The 26451-nt window shown below is 48.9% G+C and overlaps 1 protein-coding gene across 1 annotated transcript; it reads right to left on the bottom strand.

Moving 5' to 3' along the window:
* Positions 1-20119: 20119 nt before the first annotated feature.
* Positions 20120-20855, bottom strand: LOC119444802 (cysteine-rich venom protein). Its single transcript, XM_037709144.1, has 2 exons — positions 20536-20855; positions 20120-20501 (listed from the first exon to the last, which is right to left on the bottom strand). The coding sequence occupies exons 1-2, from the start codon at positions 20853-20855 to the stop codon at positions 20120-20122; spliced, it is 702 nt and encodes a 233-aa protein (XP_037565072.1).
* Positions 20856-26451: the final 5596 nt, after the last annotated feature.

The following is a 26451-nucleotide window of genomic DNA, read 5'->3' as shown; positions in this document are numbered from 1 at the left end:
ACAGTCAGGTAGCTAAATAACCTCCTCAGAAGGGTGTCGAGTAGGCGGCATGGCGTAAAATAAAAAGAAGCAGATCAACACAGGCCTTCCTAATCAGCAGGATAGCTTACGTGTGCCCATACCTGCATCTTAGGAAAGCTTACCTGGACAAGATCAACAGTATCAACCACACAGTCTATAAACAGGCCCTTGGATTGCAAAAAAAAATGTGGTTGATCCCTCTTATATAGGAATCGGTATAGAACACGAAAGTGAAACGTGTCTTCACAGAAGTAGTGTAATGTTTATTGCACATTGATATATAATGTCTATTGGTGTTTTGTGGCTAAAGCGCCCTTAGGCGTTGATGCACCCACGCTGACGCCTGGTGGCACGTCTCCTCCATCACGACTACCAACGTCGATGACCATGAGCAACCGTCGTGCATATGGAAGCTGCACTACGCTGCACACGCTAGCACAACGCGAAAGACGAAGCACGTAACTGACACACTAATACAACGCGCAAGACAAAGCACGTAACTGAATCGTCACCGAGTCAAATCAGCGCGTACAGCGCGTCGTAATTGCAGCCTCCGCGATCAACTTCAGAAACATTTTCAGAGCTAATTGCGGAGGCCACGCTCCGCTGTGCTGAGTACGGTGAACGCCACCTAGGTGGCGTTGGTAGTGCTTCTTGATGCCAGCGTCCCTTCGAATGCTGGCATCGAGGCGTCGTAGTGCTGAGACCACCGAAGCGTTCACTGTCGGTATAGTGCCTAGAATATACTTACTAGTGTGCCGACCGACGGGCGTTTCCAATGGGAGACGCTGGCACCGCCGGTGATGCCTTCCGCCGGAGCCCACCAGACGGCGACACTGTTTGGGACCGTGCTAACCGAGCGGCGCATCACGCGTCGCTTGCGCTTCGGATGCACTTCGGATGCGCGTTCGTAAGCGCAGTCGGTTGCGGCGCGTTGTAGCTTTCGAGCAAGTAGCATGTGGTGCCTCCGCATGTCATTGCTGGGTTTCTTTTCTGTGCGCGTGGTTCGCACTTGTGTCTGTTCACGGACGGAACCGAGATGTCGTCGCAGAAAACGAGGCGTAAACACAGCACCTGTTTTGTCCCATATTGTACAACTGGATAGCGCTCAAACAACGAGCAAGTCTCATTATTCAGCGCGCCTGCTGACCCAGAACGTTTTGCCGAGTGGGAGAAGAATATAAGAGGGCAGATCGAAGGCTAACTCTGGCGGCTGTCGCTTGTGAGAAACACTTTAATAATTGCTACATTGAGCGCTCGTTCAAAATTAGTCAACGGTGTTTCGCCGCCCATAAAAATGTGCCCTGTTTAATTACCGTCATTTATGGTAATTAGTTACAACTTGGTGTGAATTTAGCATTTGTGGGCATGTCTCGCATATAATGCTTTACTGTGGAAAAAGGTTACACTTCTTCGGAAACCACATATTTATTTATTGGCATTTTTCGCAGAAACACCCCGTATCGTGTAGCGTTATAATGACAACTGTGCATACGATCGTTTGTAAGTGCAACGAAATCATTTTCTTTCGATTACGCTTTGCACCTCAACCAACGCTCCGCAGAGCGAAACGGGCTGGGACAGCCCATTGGCGTCTGTCGCACACGCGCGCGTTGGCTAGAGACGCCGCTCGGCATAGCACGGTCCGTACGGCTATCGCCGTCTGGTGGCCGCCGGCGGAAGGCATCATTCTCCGTGCCACCGGAAAGCCCGCGGTCGGCACACTAGTAAGTATATTCTAGGCACTATAGTGCGCGTTAGTGTCATAATGCAGTACTTCTCTTTTCTGCTCGTAGGCGGCGGCCCCTCCCCGAGCAAGAGCGCGGGTACACGGAGGAGTGTTAGATATATAAGGCGCGTCTGTGTAGCTCTCTGCAAATGCGTTTGTGGCGCAATGATCCTCAATGATCATCAGGAGCCTGGCACCAGGTAAGTATGCAATGGGTTAAACGCTCGGCGATCTATCGTCGCGGACCGAGAGGTCGTGGGTTCGATTTCCAAATTTTGCATGTTTGTGGAACTTTTTCTTCTGGTTTCTTTCTTTGTATTATGTTCTATGACGTATTTCCGTGACGGAAATACGTCAGTGAAGTCTTGGTGGACCCCGGCATAAAACACTTTCGTGTTAAAATGAACCAACAGAGATCGGCTACTAGCTCTTGGAATTCACAATGCGGTAGAGGAAATCACTGAAGCACAGACATGGTCAGAGATGATCAGACTATCTGGAACTGCCGCAGGACAGGAAATACTCTGCGCCCTAGGGTACAATCGCGTTTTAGACATCCCGCGTCACTGTCGAATTCCTAATCACATCCGCGCCAAAATTACTGTTACCCCTCTCCCTCCAAACATGGGAAAGGACAACACGGATCGACGTAAAGCCAGGGCGTATGCGCTCCAGCGAGGTCCTAAAAATAAACCGACCATATACGTGGACGCCGCTTGCGAGGGCAGTGACCGTTGCACAATCGCTGCTGTTGATGGCAGTGGTCAGACCATTAGCTCTGCCATGGTCAACACGTCCTCCATTGTGGAGGCGGAAGAGGCCGCAATTGCCATGAGCGCGTCCCTGCCTGATGTTAAATTCGTTGTGCCAGACTCTAAATCGGCCATTAGAAGCTACTCTATTAGGCCTATCGGCCCCATTGCAAGTAGACTTCTGAAATCCCAGTTCACTATTAATCTAATGTGGATGCTAGCTCATGCCGGCAACCCGGGTAACGAAGCAGCTCACCTAGTCGCCCGAGCAGCAGATAACCGGGAGGCGGGTTCGCTCGACCCGGATGGCCGGCTTGAACACATCCTCACCTATCACGAATTCACGCAATTCTACAAGGATTCGTGCAGAGCGTATCCGTTCCCGAGTACGATTCTCTCCCGGGAGCAGGCCACGACTCTACGGCGGGTGCAGACTCGATCCATGCTAAGCCCAAAAGGTTAACTGAAATTTCAAAGCAAGAGTTCAAACCTAACTGCAGGCACTGCGCAGCATTAATCGCAGACCAAGATCACATACTTTGGGGGTGCCCATGCAAACCCTCGCCATGCACGATTCTTCGACAAGCTCCCACGCTCGAGACCTGGGAGGGGGCGATCAAGACGGATGACCCAGAATGCCAAGTCATGCCGGCAGAGTGGGCTAACCGCGTCGCGGCCACATGGTCTCGACGCTAGCTCCTTTGCTAGGGTCTCACCTACTAATTTACGCCTCCAATAATGTTTACTTCTCTCTCTGTCTCACCCCAACGGAAGACGCATCCCACGACCACCGAAACGCACTGGGGATGTGGCATGTTTGACATTAAATGTTCGCAGAATAAAAATTTTCTTGATCTCTACAATGCTCCAAGTCGGCTGTACATGTAGTTTTAGAAATCAATTTTATTCCACCATCACCAAATATTTCCACAAAGCCTTCATAGGAAGTGTTCTCCTTTAACATATGCTTTATACCGCCGGTACAACGCATTTATGAGGTTCAGATACATTCACGTTCTCCAAGCTTGGGTGCTTTGCCCAGTGGCTCACACACTCGGCTTCTGAGCGTGGGGTCGTAAGTTCGAAACTCACCACTGCCGAAGTTATTCCTTTCGAATTTATTTTGTTTTATACATTAGTTTCATTATAGCGTAAGTTTCTTTCTGTCCGTCCGTCGCGTAAGACGGACGGACAGGGTTCAAGGTATATGTACGCATGGTAGCGAAGGCAGGGAGTGAATCTTCCTATACCTCCCATTGGTTCTCCTAATGACCCTTTTTGCGGAGCAGTTTCTTCTCGAGAAACGAGATGGCGCTTTCGGCGGCGTGCCATACGTTGCCTCAGAGAAAGCGCACGAATACGAAATCATCACCGCTTCTGCCCCGTTTTTGTGCCATCAGCTGTCGGAAATGCAACTGGATTTTCTCTCACGCACTGTGCTCCATTCATGCTGCAAAATGTGTAGCGGTGGATTGAAGACGTGTGCAGTAGTTCACTGCAAAAGTAGTGACTCGTATATTAGGGAATAGAATGAATATGTGTGACCAAGTTCACGAACCATTGCTACATACGGACAGCCTCTGTTGCCGGCCCTTCTCAATGTACAACTTTCATCGTGGATAAAAAAAAATCACTTATCCGCCAGCGTTGTATCCCTACCCTCAAAAGAAAAAGACTTCAACCCCAGGACGTCGGCAAGAGTGAGTACCGCTCGTTAAACAATGACAAAGGGAGTAGCGCCGCTTCTTGGTATATAGTAAGTTTCGCGCACGTTATCTACACACATCTACCCTACTCGCACGTAAAGTTACGCACACTTGAAGCAGCGCGCCAAATCATGGGTGACAGTGACTACATCAACAGCACACCAATAGCCGAAGGCGAATGTTTCCTGACGGTCCACAGCAGTAAGCGAGCTACTAGCGATACTACATATTTGTTACATGCTATTACAAAGAACAGAACAGCCACGTTCCAAGCCTTGCGTGCAGCAAGAACAAATCTATTGCAACTGAGCACACCGGCGAGCGATTGGGCAGAAAATAATCAGATAGTGACCGCATCGACGAACTCCACTGAGTCAGAAACGTGACAAGCCGCTGCTTCAAAGTATTTGCCAAATAAAGAATGAAAAGCAACACACACTGATCCTGATTCAATTCGTAAGCGGAAAGCTTGGATAGCTTGGAATACATTTATAGCCTCGTTTTTAGAACAAGCACCATATACGCTGCTCGCGCCGTCTGGACAAAGGTTAATGAGCTCCGAAAGCGCTTTTACAGGTCCTCTGAAGCTCTGGCCAAAGCTTCGTGTCGTCCACCCAGTCAGCGTCTGCGATATCTCCCGGAACAGAGGTTTCCTGAAGCGCGCCGGGCGTCATGTACAGTCTGTTTCACACTTAAGGGAAATCTCAGAGCGCATTGCATCGCGATGCGGCGAGCGCTGCAGTCGGGCGCCGGAAGCAGCTCGCGCAGGCGCAGACGCTCGCCGCATCGCGATGCAATGCGCTCCGAGATTTCCCCTAAGTGTGAAACAGACTGTACATCCATTGTAAACATGGAGGCAGCTGAGGCAAGCAATGGACGCGTTACCACGTGATCAAACATGGCAGCGCCCACGGGATCACAGCGAAAAGGGTCAATAGCAGACGCTCAGTCGATGGTAGCGCCAAGGCGCACTTCAGTTAGGCCCTAGCGAATGGATGACGGTACTACGTTGGCGAAAAAAAAGGAATAAGAAAAGGAAAAGCGGCGCGAATTTTTTAACCCTCCCCCTTTCGCTATAACATTTTTTTTCGTTTTTATGATAACGTTGTTCTGCTCGTTTATCCTTTCCCTCTTGACTTTCTTATCCGTCTCCCATGCCTCGCCTCACCCTCCCCTCATGCCTCGCGCAATGCTCTGTTTCTTTTATTTCTTTAGCTGTCCGCGGCGCGCTCTTTTTTTTTTTTTTTTTTTTGTCGCGGGCGTTATCAGACGCACCGCCGGACAGAAGAGGAGCTAGTAGCTCGCTTACTGCTGTGGACCGTCAGGAAACATTCACCTTCGGCTAATGGTGTGCTCAGTTGCGATAGATTTGTTCTTGCTGCACGCAAGGCTTGGAACGTGGCTGTTCTGTTCTTCGTAATAGCATGCAGGGGCGTAGCCAGAAATTTTTTTCGGGGGGGGGGGGGGGTTCATCGGCCCGACCGGGGGGGGGGGGGGTAAGCGTCTGCTTTCCTCTACGTGACGTGATCGATAATAAATATCGGTAGTTTAAGCACACTCTATGCATGTATACCCCCCCCCCCCCCTCGCGTGTGTGTGTGGCTGTGTGCTTGTGAAGAAATTAAGTAAAAAGTAATGTAAGCTCAGTAAAATACAGTAAGTACGACAGGTACAGTGGGCGTTTGGAGCAACCGTCTCTGATCGCGCCACTGAATGGACCAGTCTTCGACAACGCATCATTGAGACGACCCGCCCGATCGGAGAAGGCATCATTAATTGTTAATCTCCGTTAAGCGTAGATGGCGTCGTCCTCGTCGGGGCGAAGTGCGTTTCACAGGTCAAGGACGGCTATACATGTGAAAATGCACGTGTTACCAGGCTATACCTACTCCCATAGCAATAGCTTGTTCGCTGCGTCTTTGCGCTAGAAAACTTAAATACGCGCAAAAACGAGTAATGCTTTTTTTTACGAAGCTTTCGTCGCCTTGCATTTCCTGCGGCAAGTGCATGGGCCGCTGTGTCTTCCGCTGTGTGCGAGCGTGCAGCCGTCATTTGCCTTTATGTCAACAGATTCAGAATTGTACAGAGTATTTCACCGCACTGCATAGTTATGGCATGTGTACGCATTTTAAGTAGTGCGTGCGAGTCATTTCTGCTTCACTTAGGCCGGTGCAAACAGGAAGCGGCCTTGCACCTCACAGAATCTCGACTGATTGGTGTGCTAGTGATGCAGGAATGAACTCCGGTCTTGTTCAGTGCATAGTGCACATAATCAATTTCTCAGGACGCGTGAACTCCGACGAGAACTGTCAGCGCCTGCAACAAGAGTTTACTTACGCTGTACTGCGCACAGCAGTAATCCATGCTTGTCGGCTGTCTGTTTCGTGCATTCTGTTGCGAGTAGGTGGAATTTCACTGCTGGCATCAACCCTTTCGTGTGTACATTGCTGGTTTGGGATTCCACAACACAACAGCAACTACCAGACTTTCGTAATTGCTGGTTTGGGATTCAGCAACACAACAGTAACTACCAGCCTTCCGTAGGGGCGCAATCGCAAACGAGAGATGTTTTGCGCTGCAGACTATGGCTACGTTCACACTTGGGAAGCGGCAAGCGGGTGGAGAGGCCAAAGCGGCCGGAAAGGCCAAAGCGGCCGGAAAATCTTTTCCGCGCATGTCCAAGTTCACATTTGTTTTGCTACCACCGCGGCCACCGCTGCCGCTTTCGTCCACATCCATCTATAGTCTGCGTACGTTTGTCGGCGTGGTGGCGCTCATTATCGCATTATTTCGAGCGGTATGTTCATTCACTGACCCACCCGTCATCAAAAGTGATCATCTTGCGCAATTTCGCGTGTCATCTGCGACCTTCGGTAAGTTCCTCGTTGGCGTTCTGTAATTCTCCTCAGACGGGCGCGGTAGCGCTGTGTCACAGGTTGCTGCCTAGGCGTGATTATATTTCTTTAATAGCTTTTATTTAGAAGTTGTAATAACATTTCATCATTTCGTATTATTGTCGGCGCCTCCAGGACACCAAAGCTAAAACCCGGGCTGGCCCTTGTGTTGAGGCTCGTAGAAGCCTGCGCGTCCTACGTGAGACCTACGCTCCCAATCTATCGTCGCGACGAGAAAAGCACCCCGCGACTTCTGCAACATACCGTGCACGTGCGAGGAGAATTATGGAGCGCCAACGAGGAATCTGCCTAACTATTGTCTGTCATGGAAGTGGAAGAAGAAATGGCTTTTAAACTTCTACCTACTTGTTTTCTAGAAATGGACAATGAATAAACGGAAGAAAACCTCGGAAACGGCAGTGGTGGGTTCGCCTGGCTTTGGTAAAGTGTAAGAAGTTGGGTCACGCCAAGGCTTCGTTGACGCACCTCCGGTCGCGCGACGTTGAATACTATCGCGAGTATTGCTGACAGTACGTTTTAGTACTTCTCTTGTCGTAGAGCAAGGGGTGGTTCTTGATCGCGTCGATCAGCATTGCAGCCTACACTTTTGGTGCCATGTTCAATGTTACGACTGGAAGTTTACATGCTAGTGTAGCTTCCGGTCGAGCAGAACGACTTTCCGCCACGTTTCCGCTTCGCCATGGCGAAAAAATTGGTCCGAGACCAATTTGGCTCGCCGCCAGTTTTTCTGCCTGTTTTGCCGCCTAGGCGGGCGGATTTTTGCAAGATTTTGCCGCTTCCGCCAGCTTCGAGACCAAGTTCCTACGCGAATGTGGCCTAACCGGCACCTGAAGGGAAGCGGCGGAAATGTATACCGGAAATTTCGACCACCTGGGGACTTTAACGTGCACCTAAATCTAAGTAAACGGGCCTCGAGCATTTTCGCCTTCATCTAAAATGCGGCTGCCGCATTTGTTGCTTCATTTGTTGCGCATTTGTTGTTTCAGAATGCGGCCGCCACATTCGCGCCCAAAACCTCACAGAGTGTCAAGGCCTTGACAAACACCGTGACAGTTTTTTTTTTTTCATATGCAGACATGATTCGCTGTAAATTACCAACCCAAACGGAAGCGCCCAGGAATGAAAGTGTGAAAGTAGCACCGGTTTCTTGAAATATGTCAGCGCGAAGCGACGAGAGCAAAGGGTGGGTTAGTGGGGGGGGGGGGGGGGGGTGCAAAAAATTTCGGGGGGGTTTGAACCCCCCCCCCCCCTGGCTACGCCACTGATAGCATGTAACAGATATGTAGTATCGCTAGTAGCTCGCTTACTGCTGTGGACCGTCAGGACACATTCGCCTTCGGCTATTGGTGTGCTGTTGATGTAGTCACTGTCACCCATGATTTGGCGCGCTGCTTCAAGTGTGCGTAACTTTACGTGCGAGTAGGGTAGATGTGTGTAGATAACGTGCGCGAAACTTACTATATACCAAGAAGCGGCGCTACTCCCTTTGTCATTGTTTAACGAGCGGTACTCACTCTTGCCGACGTCCTGGGGTTGAAGTCTTTTTCTTTGGAGGTTAGCGATACAACGCTGGCGGATAAGTGATTTTTTTTTTATGCACGAGGACCGAAGCGCACGCTCCGCGCTCCTCTTCTGTCCGGCCGTGCCATTCGTGCATTCCTGCTGCGTGCTTGTGCGCACTGGATTCTTTTTGCGTTTTCATGCACACAGTCGCGTTCATTATTACAATCAAGCAAGCATGGGCCCAAATTGTATTAAAAATAATTCCACTTACAACACAACAGTTCTTTGGACTCACTTTATTGTGTTTGTTTGCGAAAACCAGAATTGGAGCAGACAGTGCAACACGCTATAGAATGGAACAAAACGCGGATGGTGTTTCATGTAAGCACATGTAAAAAAGATTTATTGTAATTGCTCTAATGGTCAATGCGCAGAATAGCTTCTCACGGCCTGCTTCCCGCTCGGTCCATAAAATACACCTCCGTGAAGTGCGCCGAGCATATTCTGCGGTTGTTGACCTTGTCTCTTTAGGTCCATCCCCATTAGGTCCATCCTTTCAGCGTAGGTCCCGAAGAACAGTGAAGATCATAAATTATAACATCGCAGTTGGAACATACAAAACAGAGCTCGTTTCGCGTCGCGGCAGAGTACTAGTTGTGATATATCAACCTTAATTCTCAGAAACGCCTTTTGAAACAATGGCGACCAATTAGCTAGAAATAAGTGCAAAGCGCACACCTACACACGTGTTCCTTGCGATACGCCCAAGTGGTACTATATTTATAAGGAGCTTTATGTTCGCTGCTTGTTGACATTACGACTTACTGCATCGTTGTGGTGTTTTCAAATCAGCTAGTTCCTGCCTCACCGCCGGACAGCCATTTACGACTGCGCACAATTACTATGACAAATAAAAACCGGGAAGTAAACTGGACAGTGCTCACCTGTTGTCTTTAGGGATGCGGTAGAATTTCACGTGGCATGGCTCATTTCGTCTTGATGTGTTCGCACACCATTGAACCACACAGGAACAGCGACAGCTGCGAGACATTGCGGGGAAAGCCGACAAACGTGCAATGGTAGGGTACCACACGGACCACACTGCTAGCGCGGAAGGTGAAAACCGCAAAACTGAACGCATAATTCAAAAAAACGAAAAATGTTGCCGTTTTGTCCGTTATCAGCACGACCGACAACGAGCGCGGGCCGCGCCGGTCGCGCCGCCGATAGTTGAAGGCGTGGGAGAAATGACAAAGTTGAGGGAGGGTTGACAAGAAAAAAAAAAGAAAAAAAAAGAAAGGAAAAGCAATTTTGGTTTCGCATCCATCTCATGGATGGCGCTGCAATTCGCGTGGACATAGGGTGCCTCGATGCCCAGCGCCGCCGTCCAGGGTGGAGACAACCCCGCTGGCGTCCGCCATATTGAGTCACACGAGCTGAGACTCAGCTACGCTTGCGTTCATAAATAGTGTTACTCGCGGCGCACTTCCAAGTGATTTGCCTTGATGAGGATTTTTTTATCGGTATCGCATCTGCACATCTTTATAACCAATAGCCGTTAACTCGTCGAAGGTCCAAGACGTAAATGTATGGCGCCGGGAACATACCCCAAGTTGCATAATTCAATTTACATTTAATATGCCGTGTGTATGTTTGAAATACGCACTATTTTTTGCGCTTCGATGCTTGGTGTATAAGGTTTGCGACCCCCTGTGTGTGGAAGTTTTCTTTTTCGCTGTTGTATTTTGGTTTACACGTCACGCCTCCTTTACCGTAGCCAGCCACTCGGCCACGGCGGTTAGTTTCCCTAGCGTTGCGCGTGCTCTTCGCGTTCGTTGCAATTATTTGACGATACCTACGCGCAATTTTGCTTTCTTTTTGCCCACAAAACTGTGTGCTGACAGGATTAAGCTGGTGTAAAAATAACTGCGATGTGAAAATAAGGTTTAGTTAGTGCTGTAGAGAAACATGTAACGTAACTTGTCTGTGTCAATCTTGCGCAGTACACACAAGACACCAAACGATGCACAAAATACATTTACTTATAATGTCTAGTACAATCAATCATGAAAGAGATATGTACATGAAAAATTATATGTACTGTGTGGCGCCTGAAGGTTATGTTGAAAGACGAGATAAAAAAAAAAAATTCGCAAGGTAGGCTCGACACACAATTCGGTATAGTGAGAGTTTTTTTAAATTTATTCATTACATGGGGGGGGGGGGGGGGGGTTCAAGTGAGTACATCAACCTTATTACACACAAAAAATCGAAAACAAGAATGCAAACAAGAAAACGCAACCGCGGGTAATATTAATTAAGATATCCAGCCAGAATACATAAGCTACCATCGAATACGTTGCATCAGCCAAACACATCGATGGCGAGTACAGAACATTTTATAAATAACCATTAGAACACTGATAACTACATTGAAAAAAATAAACAACACTGCATACATATCGCGTACAAAAACCGTAAATGAAACTAAGGCAGTCAAATACAGATTAGCAATGTTTTTCACTTCGAAAATATAGTCCATGATGATGTAGGGCTGTTGACTAACAGACGGCGCCCATCCTGTCGATTTCCTTCGTACTGGTCCTCTTCAAACTGTTTCTAAGTACAAGTAGAACAACAAAAGTGATTATTGATATGAAAAGTTGCCTTGTAAATACAGAGAACTCATTACAGTGCTTAAAAATAAATTTTCGCAGAAGTAATGCTGTATTACCTCGCTTCACACGTTTCGAAGAAATGCACAGCCTACAACAGGCACCATGCCAGAAAGCGTCGAAACATTTTGGTCCCATGATGCCCCTTAACTCTACTACACCTGGGCATACCGTGCACAGGCATTTAAAGACCGTCACAGTACCCACTACGATCGGGAATGAGCACGAATGACCATCGGCTTACAAGCACCACGCTACAAATATATTCGTCTAAAAAATCAGCTATATAACGTAACAACCTGAGATCCGCAAGATATCTGCTGAGAATAGAGAAAATCACAATGCTTCGCTTGCCACGTACGCAACAGCCGCTCTCCCCAGAAGAAGCACTGCATTCTTTAGTCCCAAATAACGAGTAGCGAAAAAAGAAACTGAGGGGAAAAAAAAGAAAAGAGACACACGATGTGTGCTTCCCGTGAAAAAGTAAAATAGGTGGTTTACATGACGATTTGTAGCTAATGTAAGGCTATTTCGCGGCGAAGCATTTTCGTCAGTTCTTAAAATAAGGGTACTACTCGCATAGACTGCGCCGATCGAAACGGCAAAAGCCTATGCGACGCGCGCTCGCAAACCATAGGCTACTCAGCTACGGTGCAGTGCTTAGTTCGTGAGCGAACGTAGGTACGTGAGCGAGGATCAGAGAATACTTTCTTATTTAAATAAAAAACACGGTGCGATAGTCTAAACTTTCTTGACACTTACCTCGCAAATGTAGGAGCTATCCGTTGCCTTCCAGTGATACCGCTTTACTTGGGCTTCCCATCTCTTCCTTCGCTGTGGGTCCCGGGGGAAGCGTAAACAACGAAGCCCTTTACGCGTCGATCCGGTGCACTTGGGAACACAACAGCCCGTCATGTCGACTCGATGCACTTGACAAGCTTGTCATTCATGCGGCTGAATACTGTCCAGCAAGTAGAAGCGTCAGCGAAGCATCCGCGCGCACTGTGTCTCGAACTAAGCACCGGCACCAAGCACTCGCAACCGCTCGCTGTGACTCAAGATGGCGTCGCAGCGAAAAAGCAGCGGCGCGGGTGCGGTCAAAGGATGGCACCACACTGAACGGCGGCGCTGCCATCGAGGCACCCTACGTGGACAAAAAACCAGCGGAGTTTCTGAGGCCTGGCGAAGGTGCCATAGCTCATGCATCCTGCCATGGCGTCATGTGGAGGCACGGCAACGCTATCTACATTTTGCGGGGCCAACTTCTCGGCGGAAAAAAGAAATCAACATTTTCCGTTCGACGCTTGTTGCGCCAAGCAGTCTACTGCACCAGCTCACATCACATCGCTATGACATCGCATATACTGAGCCTGTTGTACACAACAATACCAATGAAGCGTAGTAAGTGAGAACATTCGCCACAACGTAGCGTCACAATCTATCGTGAACACACCCATCCATATTCATAGACCTCATTGTATAACGCCACACATGACACTGGCGAGCCTTGAGAGTTTTGAATTAATTCAGAGCAATAGGTTCACCCAGATTTTGAACGAAGTAGCATTTCCCTGTGCCATTAGTACCAACACACATCTGTTAATTCGGTGTTAAGATAAAATCAACATGAAATGGAAATGATCCCCAAAAACCACACTTTAATCTCCACTGAGAAGCTGTAGTTTTTCTCTGTTACTGAAGACATAGCTAAAACCTAATATTTAGCGAAAAGGCAGTGCGAAAATAAAGTTACTGATCAAATATTTTACAGTTCACACTATATATATATATATATATATATATATATATATATATATATGTATATGTATGTACAGGGTGTCCCAGCTAAATGTAGCCAATGTTTTAAAAACGACGGAGTGTGCTAGGAGGCTCAAACCAACTCAGTGGTGTTGAGGATCACGTTTCCTAGCCTGTGGCATTTTTTTTTTCGTTTTGCAGTGTCAATTAAGTAGTATAAGCTAATTGCCTAACTTTTTTAAAATATTCGCTTAACCAAGAAAGTGCCACTACGAAAGTTGTAGATCACAATGGCGGACTGAAGTGTTTGCAGCTAAGTGCCATTGATGGAGCTTCTTGTAATTGCCTTTAAAGAAAGCCCGCGAAATACAAAAACAACCACGTGATAACGCCACTATTTCAGCGCTCCCAAACGACCGATCAAGAAACGAAATCCGCATAACTGTATACTGGTTGCGGGACGGGCTTGGCGTTACCGGTGGCCGCCAGGTAGGCGCCAGCAGCACTCACTAGTAAGATATGATCGTGAACGAATAGAAGAAAATGACAATTGCAGTTTCCTTCCCGATTAAACAGTTCGGCGGTCAACATTTACTCAAGCCCGAGCTTCCTTTATTCTTTTTTTTTTGCCTTGCGCGTTCGGGCTTCATTCCACAAGTGGAGCGAATGATATGTTTTGCCACGTCACGTCGAAGCGCGACGCACCTTCATCACCGCCGTTCGCTCTGTGCGCCCGATCGCGACAGGGCACGCTAGTGAGTCTCGAAAAAAAAAAAAAAAGCATGCAAACAATGTCATTTAATGATCGGCCCTTTGGGAGCGCTGAAATATCACGCGTTTGTTTTTGTATTTCGCGGGTTTTCCTTAAAGGCAATTACAAGAAGCCCCATGGATGGTACTTAGTTGCAAACACTTCAGTCGGCCATTTTAAAAAGTGATCTACAACTTTCGTATCGGCACTTTCTTGGTTAAGCCAATATTTAAAAAGTTAGGCAATGAGTTGATACTAATTAATTGACTTTGCAAAACGAAAAAAAAAATACCGCAGACTATTACACGCTATCCTCAACACCACAGAGTTGGTTTGAGCCTCCTAGCACACTCCGTCGTTTATAAAACATTGGCTACATTTAGATGGGACACCCTGTATATATATATATATATATATATATATATATATATATATATATATATATAGAGAGTTTTCACGACATTACAGTGTTAAATACGGTAATAGGTAATACAGTCTTGGCACATCTCAGCACGCATCGCCACGAGCAAACTTCAGAAAGCCTGCACAGTTTCGTATTCTGAATTATTCGTGGATGGAAGCAAACGGCCTGTGACTTCACATTTTCCTATTTTATTTTATTTAACAATAGTGCCGATCTCACAAGATATCATAGCAGGGAGGGCATACATATGGATTCGAAAGAAGTACAATCAAGTCATTTGTACAATGCAGAACGCTGAAGTAATCACTACATGAATATCAGGAGTAACAATGCGACAAGTAGCAATGCGACAAATCACGGCATGGCTACAAATTAGGACAATTACAATGGTAGCGTGCGCAATGATGCAATCAGGTTATTGAAACACAAAATCCGGGTACAGGTTATAAAAAAAAATTACAGAAATTTCTCAGCCTGTACATCTATTTCCACCATAGTTAGGAACATATCTAAAGATGAAGCGTTAGTAATGCAAGGACTAAGTTGGTTCCATTCCCTTTTGGTTTGAGGGAAGTATGAATATTTGAAGCAATTTGAGTTGGAAGTGTATTCATTAAGTGTTTGAGAGTGCCTGTAACGTGTTGATCTAGAACGATTGTATGAAATTAGTCTAGACGTGTCAATGTTTATGTCACCATGGATTAATTGAAACAAAAACTTTAGTCTTGCTAGTTTTGCCCGACTTTGCAGTGTTAATAACGCAGCTTTCTTTAGTAATTCAGTCGGAGAATCCGTTACCTTGTATTTATTATATATGAACCTTACTGCCTTCCTCTGCACCCCCTCCATTTTTGCTATAAGTTCCTTTGTGTAGGGGAACCAAACAATATTGGCGTATTCTAGCACTGGTCTAACAAGCATTTTGTAGGCCAACAGCTTCGTATCTGGGGGTGCGAGACGAAGGCGTCTTCTCAAAAAGAAAAGCCGCTTTTTGCACTTGAAGTTACATTGTTAACGTGGGTTTCCCATCGAAGGTCATGCTTTAAAGTGACGCCTAAATATTTATGCTCAAATACACGTGTGAGAGGTGTGTCGTTAATAACGTAAATAAAATCAGATATTTGTTTCTTTCTAGTTATGGTAAGTGTTACAGATTTTTTAGCATTTAGGATCATCTGCCACTCCTGACACCAAGAGAAGACAGATTCTAGGGCATTGTTTAGTATATGGTGGTCATCATCGGAATTAATTTCACGGTATAAAATACAATCGTCAGCGAATAGACGGATGTAATAGACATGTAATCTGGAAGGCAAATCGTTTATGTATATTAGAAATAAAACAGGGCCCAATACACTGCCCTGGGGCACTCCCGATGTAACAGGTGCAAAAGTGGAATCTTCGTTATGATAATGGACAAACTGCGAACGGTCAGTCAGATAGTTTTCTATCCATTTAACAATTGGGCTTTCTCCTAGTGTACACTGAAGCTTCCTAATTAGTTTTTTGTGTGGTACACGATCAAAAGCCTTGGAGTAGTCCAATAAAATTAAGTCTGTTTGTCTTCTATTATCTATTCTAATGGATTTGTCTGTACTTTTTCAAGTGTTTCCATTGGAGACGTATTGGATGCATCATTTTCAACAACTAGTATTTTGCCCCGCGAGATGTAGTCGCACTTGGCTCGCACGACCATAATTGATGTCGCTGCTGATTGGCTTGGAACGGTATTTCAGCTTCGCCTTCGCGACCATGTGAATTGACCTTGCAGGTTTCTTCATTGAGTAGGCATACAAACGCTTGCGCATTTAATAAATAGTGTGGCGTAGCATTGCCGACGGATTTCTATAGCGGCAGTTTTTAAGCGCTCTCTTCTTACTCATATGTTCGCACGGCCAGAGAAGGCCTTGAATGCAAGCGATGCTAGCTGCATTAAACAAGAAATTGTCTGCCTCACGATTTGCTCCTATGAACTCTCTGTATGCCTTCCAAGTGTGCTAACCACAGGACCACGCCTCAGATTCTTTCTCTCTTTTTTTTGTTACTAGACATGAGAATATTTTATTCCAAATGGAAAGCAAACTGACTTTTTCGTCCCATGATAAAAACAGACACTCTTAAACGGCGAACGCTTTTCAGCGAACACTTTCACAAATTTTTAAAAGTTGCCTGTGGCAGATAGCACAATTCTAGTTCATGACCTGGTCTGCTTGAAGAGGCGGTCATTACTTGCGCAAACAATTGAAATGCATAATCAACTAATTAACAAAAATTCACTAATTATGGTTTTAACTAATTACTTTATGGCCCATATTGCAATTTACAAATTCTAGCCGTGGAGTTCGCAAGGCGGATCCACTTGGAACGAATTCTCGGAATGACACCAGTTTCGCGATATTAATTCCCGAACTTTGCGGAGAAATGCATTGGCGTTCCAGAATGACCGCCGCCCCGAGGAGTCAGAGGAAACTAGACACGGGTGACGTTTCGACGGCACCGCCACCATGGGAGAGCGGAAGGAAAGGAAACTAGATATGCAAGCGCTTGGAACGCCGACAAAGACGGGGTTGCGAACCTAGACATGGCCAACGCGGGTCGGCCTTTTGGGCTAAGATCCGATCGGAGGCAGAAACTGAGGACATGGAGGCCTACCTATCGGGCGAAACGGAGGGCGACTTCCGACAGACGTCCACGCAGCTGCAGTCTGTGTGGAGGGAGGCTAGGAATGCCTCCCGTCTCCTTTCCATCTCCTGGGAGCTGCTGAACTAGGGTGCTCGCATCACCTGCGCAGAGACCTCCGTGTCAGCGAGGAACCGCCACTAGCTCATCACGATCATCCGAGCATTCCTCTCCAAGGAACGGGACAGCACTCTGCAGGAAAAACTTAACCAGGTCAAGGCGATGGTGTGCGTAGCGGCGCACCCGGCGAACGCCCCCTTCGTCAGGTCCGGCCGCTACACTCGCTTCACGGATTGGCGCTTCATCCATCGAGTCCGGCTCTACCTCCTCCCCCTAAACAGTACACGCATTTGGGCACCCGCAGCAGACAAGCGATGTAGGCTCTGCGGGTACGGGGGAGGAGACACTGCCGCATGTTCTATGCCACTGCATGCGGCAGAGCCGTGCAGTGACGGAGCGCCATAACGTCATCGTCGCACGCGTCAAGAAGGCTGCCCTGGCAAAGTTTATAGTCATTGCAGAGAACCAGGTCGTCGCCACCACTTCTCTCAAGCCCGACCTGGTGCTGGCCCTTGGAGAGGAAGACCTCATCTTGGACGTCTGTTGTCCGTTTGAAAACCGGCTGCAGGCGTTCCAGGAAGCCCGGAAGTTCAAGGAGAAGTACGCCCCGTACAGCGGCATCTCCTCCGGCCGTTCCAGCGCGTAACAGTGGACACCATCGTCATGGGCTGCCTGGGCACGTCGGATCCGGTCAATGATCGTGCCCTCCGCAGGCTATGGAGCAGGCAGTACCTGCGGACCATGAAAATACTTCGTGTCAGTGACACAATCTGCTCCTCGGCACGGATCAACAAAGCCCATATTGGCCAATCTTAACCTGTTATGTAGTTTTTTAGAGAAGCGTTGTTAACACCTACACAGTTTTAAACATTTACATTACTAACACTACTAACTACAGTTTTTAGACGTTTTATTGTATACACTTCCATGTTGTTGTTTCCTTGTTTTTTAACCATCTCATTATGGTGTTTGTAATTAGCATATTAAAAATATGCTCTTACACTTGCGCCTGACCTCTTTGGGTCTCAGGTGTGACAAGGGTAGTTCAAGGGCGCGTTACAGGTCCCGGAGCCCACACCCGCAGTCGACAGGGGTATGTGCGATTGCGCTGGACCCTTTCCGCACTATCACCAAGATCAACCTGTTTACGCAGAACAAAAATGCACGGAACACTAGCCATATGCAGCTTCGCTGTAAAACTCCCGATACAGCTTTCGGTTGCTCAATACGTGCTACATAAAAGTTTTTTCCGGGCGTGAAAGAAGCCCGCGAGTCCCGCACCTGTTTCCACGTAAGGGCCGGCGTCGCCTGGATACTGAGCTGGATCAGCAGGTTCTGGACCATCAGGGGAAAGTCGGCCGTGCCGGTGGCGTGCTTTTTTAATTAGATCGTGGTTCTGGCACGTAAAACCAACGTATAAGCGTTGCGGTTCTGTATAAACAGTTCTCTATAAACGTTTCGTAAAACCCCAGAATTTAATTTTTTAACATGTGCACTTCAGTTTCAATCTGCGGCTTCGCACGTGTGTCGTTGACGAAAATTGATCTCTTCATGCCGAGACGCCATTCTACAGCAAAGCATGACAGTGTAGTTACGACAGCCGTGCCTTGCGAATGAATTCTCTGGGAACGTATACATAGTTCCACTTTTAGCATTGCGCTTGTAAAAAAGCTCCCACTCATCGTAAAAATAAGCCTGTACTACAGTGTTGGCGGAGCATAGTAACAAAAGCAAGCGGACATTTTTTCCCGTACGATGCTTTATTTACAAATAAAATAGTAATAACGGGAATGATTAAAAAAATTAAATTATGGGGTTTTACGTGCCAAAACCAGTTCTGATTATGAGGCACGCCGTAGTGGGGGACTCCGGAAATTTGGACCACCTGGGGTTCTTTAACGTGCACCTAAATCTAAGTACACGGGTGTTTTCGCATTTCGCCCCCATCGAAATGCGGCCGCCGTGGCCAAACAATGATGGTGGCGAAATGAAGAACATTACCCCGAGTTTGATAAAGCGTATGCAACGTGCGTACAATATTAAAGAATACTAAAAAAAAAAACGTACTAAGGCGTCGCAGGAACATCTGCGGCATCTGTGTGCGGTTTTCTATACCGCAGGCGCGCGCATGTATTCCGCGTAGTGCCAGCTACTCGAAGTGGCACTCTTTTCTCCAGGCGCGCCTGCGTACTGTTGCGAAGTCCGAGGGTCCGAGTGGCCACGAAGGTCCCATGGCTGGTGTCGTGCCAAGTGCCGGGAGAAGGAGAGGTCCAGAGAGACGAGAAAAGCGTCTTATATACAAATGTACATGTTTCTTCACACGAAAGGCTCCATGATCACCGGAGCTTACTACATGCTAACTTCTTTGCATGTCCGAGCGTCTACATGGTCGAGAGTTTACATCTCTGAGCGTCCAGACAACGCTAAAGCTGCGCTTTTTATCCCTTTCGTTTCCCTCTTTTACTCGACGAGGGAATGCTCTTTAGTTCTTTTTAGCCAATGACAATCTTCGACCAGTTCGCAATATCCCGCCCATGACGTGTCCCCGTTACGCCGGGCTCCACCTCCAATGTTGCCTGACCGTCCCGCACACCAGGCAACGGGTGACATCTTGGGAACCAAACGTCGACCATGGTTCCCACGGGAATGCTCGACGCTGGCCCCTTGCAAGAATTAGTCGCCTCTCCGTGACGGTCAGTTTGACAGGGTCCGGAGACTGGCCTTCGCGGAAGCCACCGTTTCCAGGGAGGCCGGTGGCTGTTGTCTTGGAAGGGGGCTCCTGGTTTGCGCGTCACAGTCGGCGCCGGGTCTCATCGTAGTTGGAGTAGGCGCTGGTGCTTCACGGAAACACACCAAGAGCGATGTTGCCGTTTTTAGCGACGCACGAGGCCGATGACCCATTTCAGCCTGGGGACTAATTGCTCATCCATCAGTCCCAGGTGACAGTGACGCTCCCCGGCCGTGAGAAACGACAAGCGTGAACAGCACTCCACAGCTTCACGTCTGTCGGTGAGTCCTGCTTTGTCCCGAAGGACCGCCAGACACAACAGTACGCACACTGCGAGACTGGCGCCACAGTTTGGAATAAATGATAAGATAAAGAAAAAGGTTCGCCGCCGCGGGCCATCACGTTGGCTGGTCTGTCGTTAGGCGACACCGTGGTGCCACCTGTGGACGGCCACCAAGGCTGCTGCGAGCGCAGGAGCGAGCGCAGGAGCGACCGCTATGGCGACCGCCACGGGAGCCGAGTCACGTGCTTCAGGAGGATGAATTAAGACCGGCGGAGAGGACGTCGTGTCCACGCCCGGATTGTCCCTCTGCAGTACGCAGAGCCCCGCGGACGATTCGCACGCCGTGTCCTCCGGACAGAGCGAGCAAGGTGGGCCGGCCTGGTAGAGCGGCTCGTCGACCTCGCTGCCCTGGGGTCTGTAGTTGCAGACGTAGAGGAACACCTTGCTCTCGGGCGCCAGAGCCGGCACCTCGCGCATTCTCGTGACTGCCAACTTGGTCTTGCGGGAAGTTGGTGCTCTGGTCGAACCAGTCCCGCACCACGTGTTCCCACGCAACGGCCGGTGTCATCTGGTTACTGCAATGGATCAGCAGGTTCTGGTCCACTAGAGGGAAGTCGGCCGTCCACTGCTGCTCGAAGTAATCGGTGAACTGCCCTGCGCTGCGGACGCAGTCGCGTCCACGGGCCCCGGCCACTGCGGCCAGGTCGTCGTCCCAGCGCAGCTGGAACATGTTGGCAGCCGGCGGGAAGTTGGCCAGCTGGCCCAGCGCGATATGGCTACGGTAGTGGTTGTGCACCCACAGGATGATCACGTTCGAAAGCGCCGTCTCGCTGCAGTACGTGGTGCAGTTCTGGTACGGCTCCATGCACATGGTATGTGTGGCGTTGTACGCAGGCGTGCAGTTCTTCGTACCTAGGACGACGGCGAGCAGCGAGAACCAGAGCCAGGCTAACGCTGGCGTAGCGCGTTCCACCTTCGCTCTCCCATAGCGCGTGCTGCTGGCTTGCGCAGGCACGAGAATGCCTAGCGCGATGTTATTGATAATTGATGACATGAAAAAAATTATTCTGGGGTTTGAGTTGGGTACACCATAGTGGAGCACCATAGTGAGGGGGGGGGGGAGGGAGCTCTGGATATATTTTGACCACTTGGGGTGCTTAACACGCACATAATGTATACGCACGTAACCCACACAGGCGCACAGGCCAAGTGATGGTTTCGCTGTGTGCTGGTTGAAGAAGAAAGCAAGGTGCAGGTGAAACGGAGCAAACAGGTACCTTCATTGTACGGTTTCCAACGGTTCCCTCACATATACTTTTAATAGCGTCCTCGATCACCTTGCCCCGGGGTTGCCCCGAAACCAGAATGGCGCGCTGTGCACCGCGGTGGTGGCGCACTGCGGAGGGTCAACATTAAGGACAAAAGAGTGCACCCCGTGCAGATGCTTGCATGCAGCGGCACTTTGCCCCTGGCGCGCAAAACGTGCGCAAAACGCGCGCGCGCACGTTTTATTGTTTGCAGGTGCAGAGCATCCGCGCCAAGCACTCGAACCTTGTCAAACTGCGTGCTCCGACATACCTGGTTGCAAGCACACACCAATGGATTTTATATTTAATGGCAAGAGACATCATGTGGCGATGTCGGTGGATGAAATGAGCGATTTTATAGCGAGTAAGTATTCGTTTTTAGCAACGCACGCGCGGGCAGTCGAGCGTATTGTCAGCAACACAGCACGGTGCGCTTCCGCGGCCCGCTCCCAGCAAGTTCTAGTAGCACAAAGATGAGGAGCCAAATAATCTCCTTACTACGGTGTCGTCAAGGCGCCTGATGACCCGTTCAACGAACCTATCCACTTTCGGCCGCTCTTCACCACATTGTTTTTGGACGAGGTCGATCAGCATGTCGTCTTCGCTGTCAGACGAACTCGAAAAAAAAAAAAAATGTCACAGCTTCGCCCTAAGGGCGAAGCAATGAATGCGATAGCAACACAGCAATGTCATACGAAGTAAGGTGAGCGGCTTTGGTAGCAATATGAATTGTAGTAAACATGAGCTGATTAAGTAAGCAGGTGTGCTGCGGCGTAAGTAGACCGACATGAAGAGAGACTCGATGACCACGAGAAGGCGCGTGTGAAACGGTGGTGTTGATGAGAAGCGCTTCCCGTGGGCAGCGCGTGCGAAGGGACACACCTGTAGCGCTGCACCGCCGATCCGGGCAGCATTACATGTGTAGCGTGCGTTGGAAAATGTGGCCCGACTATTACTAACTGAATGAACAAGCGTGGTGTGAGCGCGCACAAACAAACATGAATAGATCACACTGAATGACTGCAGACAACGACCGTCAAAACTCTGGCAGCAAGCGGATACGCCGCAGCGGCGAAGGTACGTGCGGTCTATCGCTTCAACGAAAACTGAGCGGCGAATGCACGGCGCATAAAGGTCAGAGCCGTGTGGAGATAAGAGACGGTGCGAGCGAGCGACGAGCGCGGTTGTTGGCAGAGTGGAAGGGCAGCTGCTTTGCGATCTGCCGCTTACCGACGCATGCGATGACCGTAGCTTGCATTAAATACGGATTGCCACCACACAAAAGACAAGTAACGTGCGGCCCTATTTGTTGCCTGTACAACTAGGAATTTAAGTTGCAGCGTTTGGAAAAAGGATATAATTATCTTGAGCCAGTCTTTGCCTATCGCGAGTGAACTAACAGTACAATCAATTAAATTCGTAGGTTTTACGTGCCAAAAGCACAATATCATTATGAGGCACGCTGTAATCGAGGGTCTAAGGAATAAATTTGACCACCGGGGGTTCTTTAACGTGCACAAAAATCAAAGTACATGGCAAGAACTGTATTCTTGCATTTCGCCTCCATCGAAATGCGGCCGCCGTGGCCGGGAATCGAGCTCGCGTCGTCGAGCTTAGCGCCGCTGCACGTATGCATTTACCGCTAAGCTAACACGGCGGATTTCACTGTACGATTCAACTACGCGACACGTCTTATTAAACGGCCATGCGCTAAATACAGGCACATTACTATTGCGTTTTTATCGAGCGGTCGTGATATTGCACGCGAATGCGAAAGTACGTGACTTACTTGACTCGGCGCACTGCAGTTATCCACGCTTGTCGTCTGTCCTTCTCGTACCACCTCTCCGGCATTCTGTAGAACTTCACGGGCGGCTTTAGACTTTTCGAGACTCTTGTGGCAATCAACAACACAGCAGTATGGCGTGCCACCTTTCCTGGTTGATGAGGTCGCGCTCGCCGTTGCGAAAACAACGCACGCGGTCGCTCGCGCCGTAGAGAACACGGGCATCGGGCGCGCGCTCGCCCGACGGCGACATTCGACACTTCCATTCTTCCGCCAGGGGAGTGGGCGGCGCTAGTGCCGCGCAGGCAAGCTTTCCGCTCGGGCATACGGCACGCGGCGAAGATTTTATCTATAGGGAACCTGACGGCGACGGCGACGACGACGGCGACGCCGACGGCAGAAATCCGGTTGAAGTGTCCATATAATTGCTATCGCAATAAAAGCTCATCGATTGCGGCAACTACCAGCGCTTCCTTTCTCATTGGCGACATCTCGACTAGTTAACTCCGTGCAACCGCAGCTATCGGGCCAGAGCGTGAGCGGTTCCGCAGTCGGCGGTGCGCGCGCACGCCGGGTGTCCCGCAGTGCTTGCTGGGATTGCACCCCGACGCACCGCCGATTTTCTCGGTGCGAGACGGGGCAACGGAAAACCGCCCCAACAGGGTGCGCTTCCGGTGATCGAGGATGAAAGTGCGCACCAAGGCGCCCGGTGCGCACCGGTGCGGGTGATCGAGGACGCTATAAGTTAACTTTTTTTAAGTTTATAAGTTTCCTCCCCCCGCCCCACCCCTTTAACCACGCTATTCTTGGCCAATCGGCCGCAGTGGGTACGCGCCATAATATAGGAAGCAAGCAACTTACCTTGTCACGTTTAAAGTCAAACGAAATATTTGTCGCGCGCGGGAAGTGCTTCAAAAGAATATTGGTAAAATTTTAATTAAGTGCTCTCTTAGTTAATCTTTATTCAGTTTTATTACGTTGCACGTTCTTCACATTAAAATGTTTTTTTTTCATTTTTATTTTTTCGTGGCATTACACTGGTGGCTCAGCGGCCTTCGTTGTTTGCGTCGACGCACAATAAAGCACGCCGATCCCTGAGGCCGTGTAATCGAAGGCGTTTGTGGGTCGAGGCTGAATAACAGTGCTCGCTAGATGCAACCTCGCGAGTGTTATATTCTTGTTGTGAATCGGGCCAGCCGCGGAGGCAGTCCACTGGACGTGAGTCCGATAATCCTGAAAATGCTATCGCATAGCGTTCGATTAGGTGAGCGATGGAGACGGAGAAATTTACTGCCAGAAAATATGAGGCGTGGCTAGCTTACCAGCCGAGACAGGTATATGAGAAATTGTGAGCTTTTTTTATTACGATAACAATTATATGAACACTCCAATCGCATTTCTGCTTTTTTCGTCGCCATGGTGTTCCTTGTAAAGTCCAAACGCGATAACATCGCCGCTGCGCGCCGTACGCTGTATGGGCGAGTGAAAGCTTGCGAGGGTCAACTGACGATCGCGGCTCAACCTCGCGCGCGCGACGGAGGAAGGCGGGGCGGAAGCACGCAGTCTTCTGTGGCGCGCGAGGCACGGGGGGGGGGGGGGGGTACGTTCTACTGCGGCGGCTGTTGCTTACGGCACGGTCACGCGGGAGCCGCATCTTGAAAGTAATCTGCGACGTGGGAAAACTGCGCGCCCACGTGGGCCTCATCAGCAAAGCGATCTGCAATGTGGAGAAAGTACGCCTAGTGCCGGTAGCTTCGTATGCGCTGTGCTTTCGACGTTCGCGTTAAAGTGAGAGACAGCACGAAGGTCAAATCGCTCGCGGCTGCTGTCGCGCTTCCTCACTCCAGCGTTTCGACATCCAGTTTATGTGGTCATCAAGCGAGATCATGTTTACCTGTTGTTAATTTCGTTAGTAAGGGAATGTTTGGAAGTTTATGCGGCCGATAAAACTAATATCCTGACTTCGTATAGCTGTCTACTAGTTTGCTCTCGCACTCGATGCTTAGCCTTTGTGCGAAACTACGACTTTATTTTACTCTATTAGTTCGAGTGGCTACCAGAAACTTGGTTATAGACGAAGATCTCCAGGTGGGGGTGATGATGACGATGATGATGATGATGCAGTCACTGTCCTGCACTGTAAAAAATGGTGCAGTATATGACGGGAAAAACCAAGCATAAAACAGTCAAACTGGCGGCAGGCCATCATTTTGTAAGGCGTACACTACGACGCACGGCCACCAATTCCATTGTCACGAGCAAGTGCAGTTTTTGTTCCATGTGGTATGCTCGACTCTCTCCTTATCTCTTTGTTCACAGTGTTAGCAACGTCTGGTTGAAATGACGCCGATGGATTGTGAAAAAGAAAAAAAATCACGGCCGTTAAAGTGACGGCCAGTTTTTACAGTGTCTGAGGAGGGCTATCACACAAGTGGAGGGAACTTTCTCCCAAGCTTTCTGTAGACGCCGGTTGGTGCCACTCGGTACCGCGTTGGCGACAAAGGCTTTCGTGAGGTTCTACAGAAATTCGCCCATTTCACTTGAAAGCTGGCTTAGGATTATTCTGACCTCCTGGGGTACCTCTACGTTCTTCTGAATCTCAGTATATGAACGTTTCTGCATTTCGCCCCCAACGAAATGCGGTGGTAGCAATCGGCCACGGTATCCGCGAGATCCTGCTGCCAAGGCCACCGAGGCACCGCGAATGTTAACCAAAAGAACGCGCGCATTGTTATCATACCACGGAAGTTCTACTTGAACAAAAAAAAAAAAAAGCGAGAAAATGACAGAGAACAATATACAGATACAAGTTTTCCTTGTGTGAAGATGACAGCTGAGTATCGATACCTCTTAAGGGATAAGACCGAAAACTTAATGTTTCAAAGTGAGAGCAAGGCGTTCCGAACGTACGGCTCTCATGGTTTGCTTGGTACCAGTCTGAAGCATCATCAATTTAATTCGTAGTCATTACTTTTATTGTGAAACGCTATTGTATTCAGTATTAACTCTGTATTGGCTGTTGAATTCAGTAAACCATACTTCGTCGTGGTGGTTTCGTCAGTGACGCCATGATAGTCACGGCGGTGATTGAACTCGAACCGTTCACACGCATATATGGGCGGGCAGGGCCATTGTGGCACACAAATTGATGCACGAGACGGTGATTCTAGGTCTTTTTTCTATCATGGCTGGCTCCTGACGCAGCCCTCCATGTGCCGAATCGTTCCCCGTGGCTAGGTCTCCCGTCGCTACAGGCGTCGTGCTCTTTCGACCACAGCTACGGTCAGTGTGGGCACGACTACTGCGGCGAAGGCTAATCCATCACTGCCGCTGCGCGTGCCGTCGTCTTCAAGGTCCTCTGTTGCTGCTTTCTG

The sequence above is a fragment of the Dermacentor silvarum genome, chromosome 3 (genome assembly GCF_013339745.2).
Source record: "Dermacentor silvarum isolate Dsil-2018 chromosome 3, BIME_Dsil_1.4, whole genome shotgun sequence".
Classification (NCBI taxonomy): domain Eukaryota; kingdom Metazoa; phylum Arthropoda; class Arachnida; order Ixodida; family Ixodidae; genus Dermacentor; species Dermacentor silvarum.
Note: the sequence above shows the minus strand (reverse complement) of the source record. Positions and strands in the feature narration are given on the sequence as shown.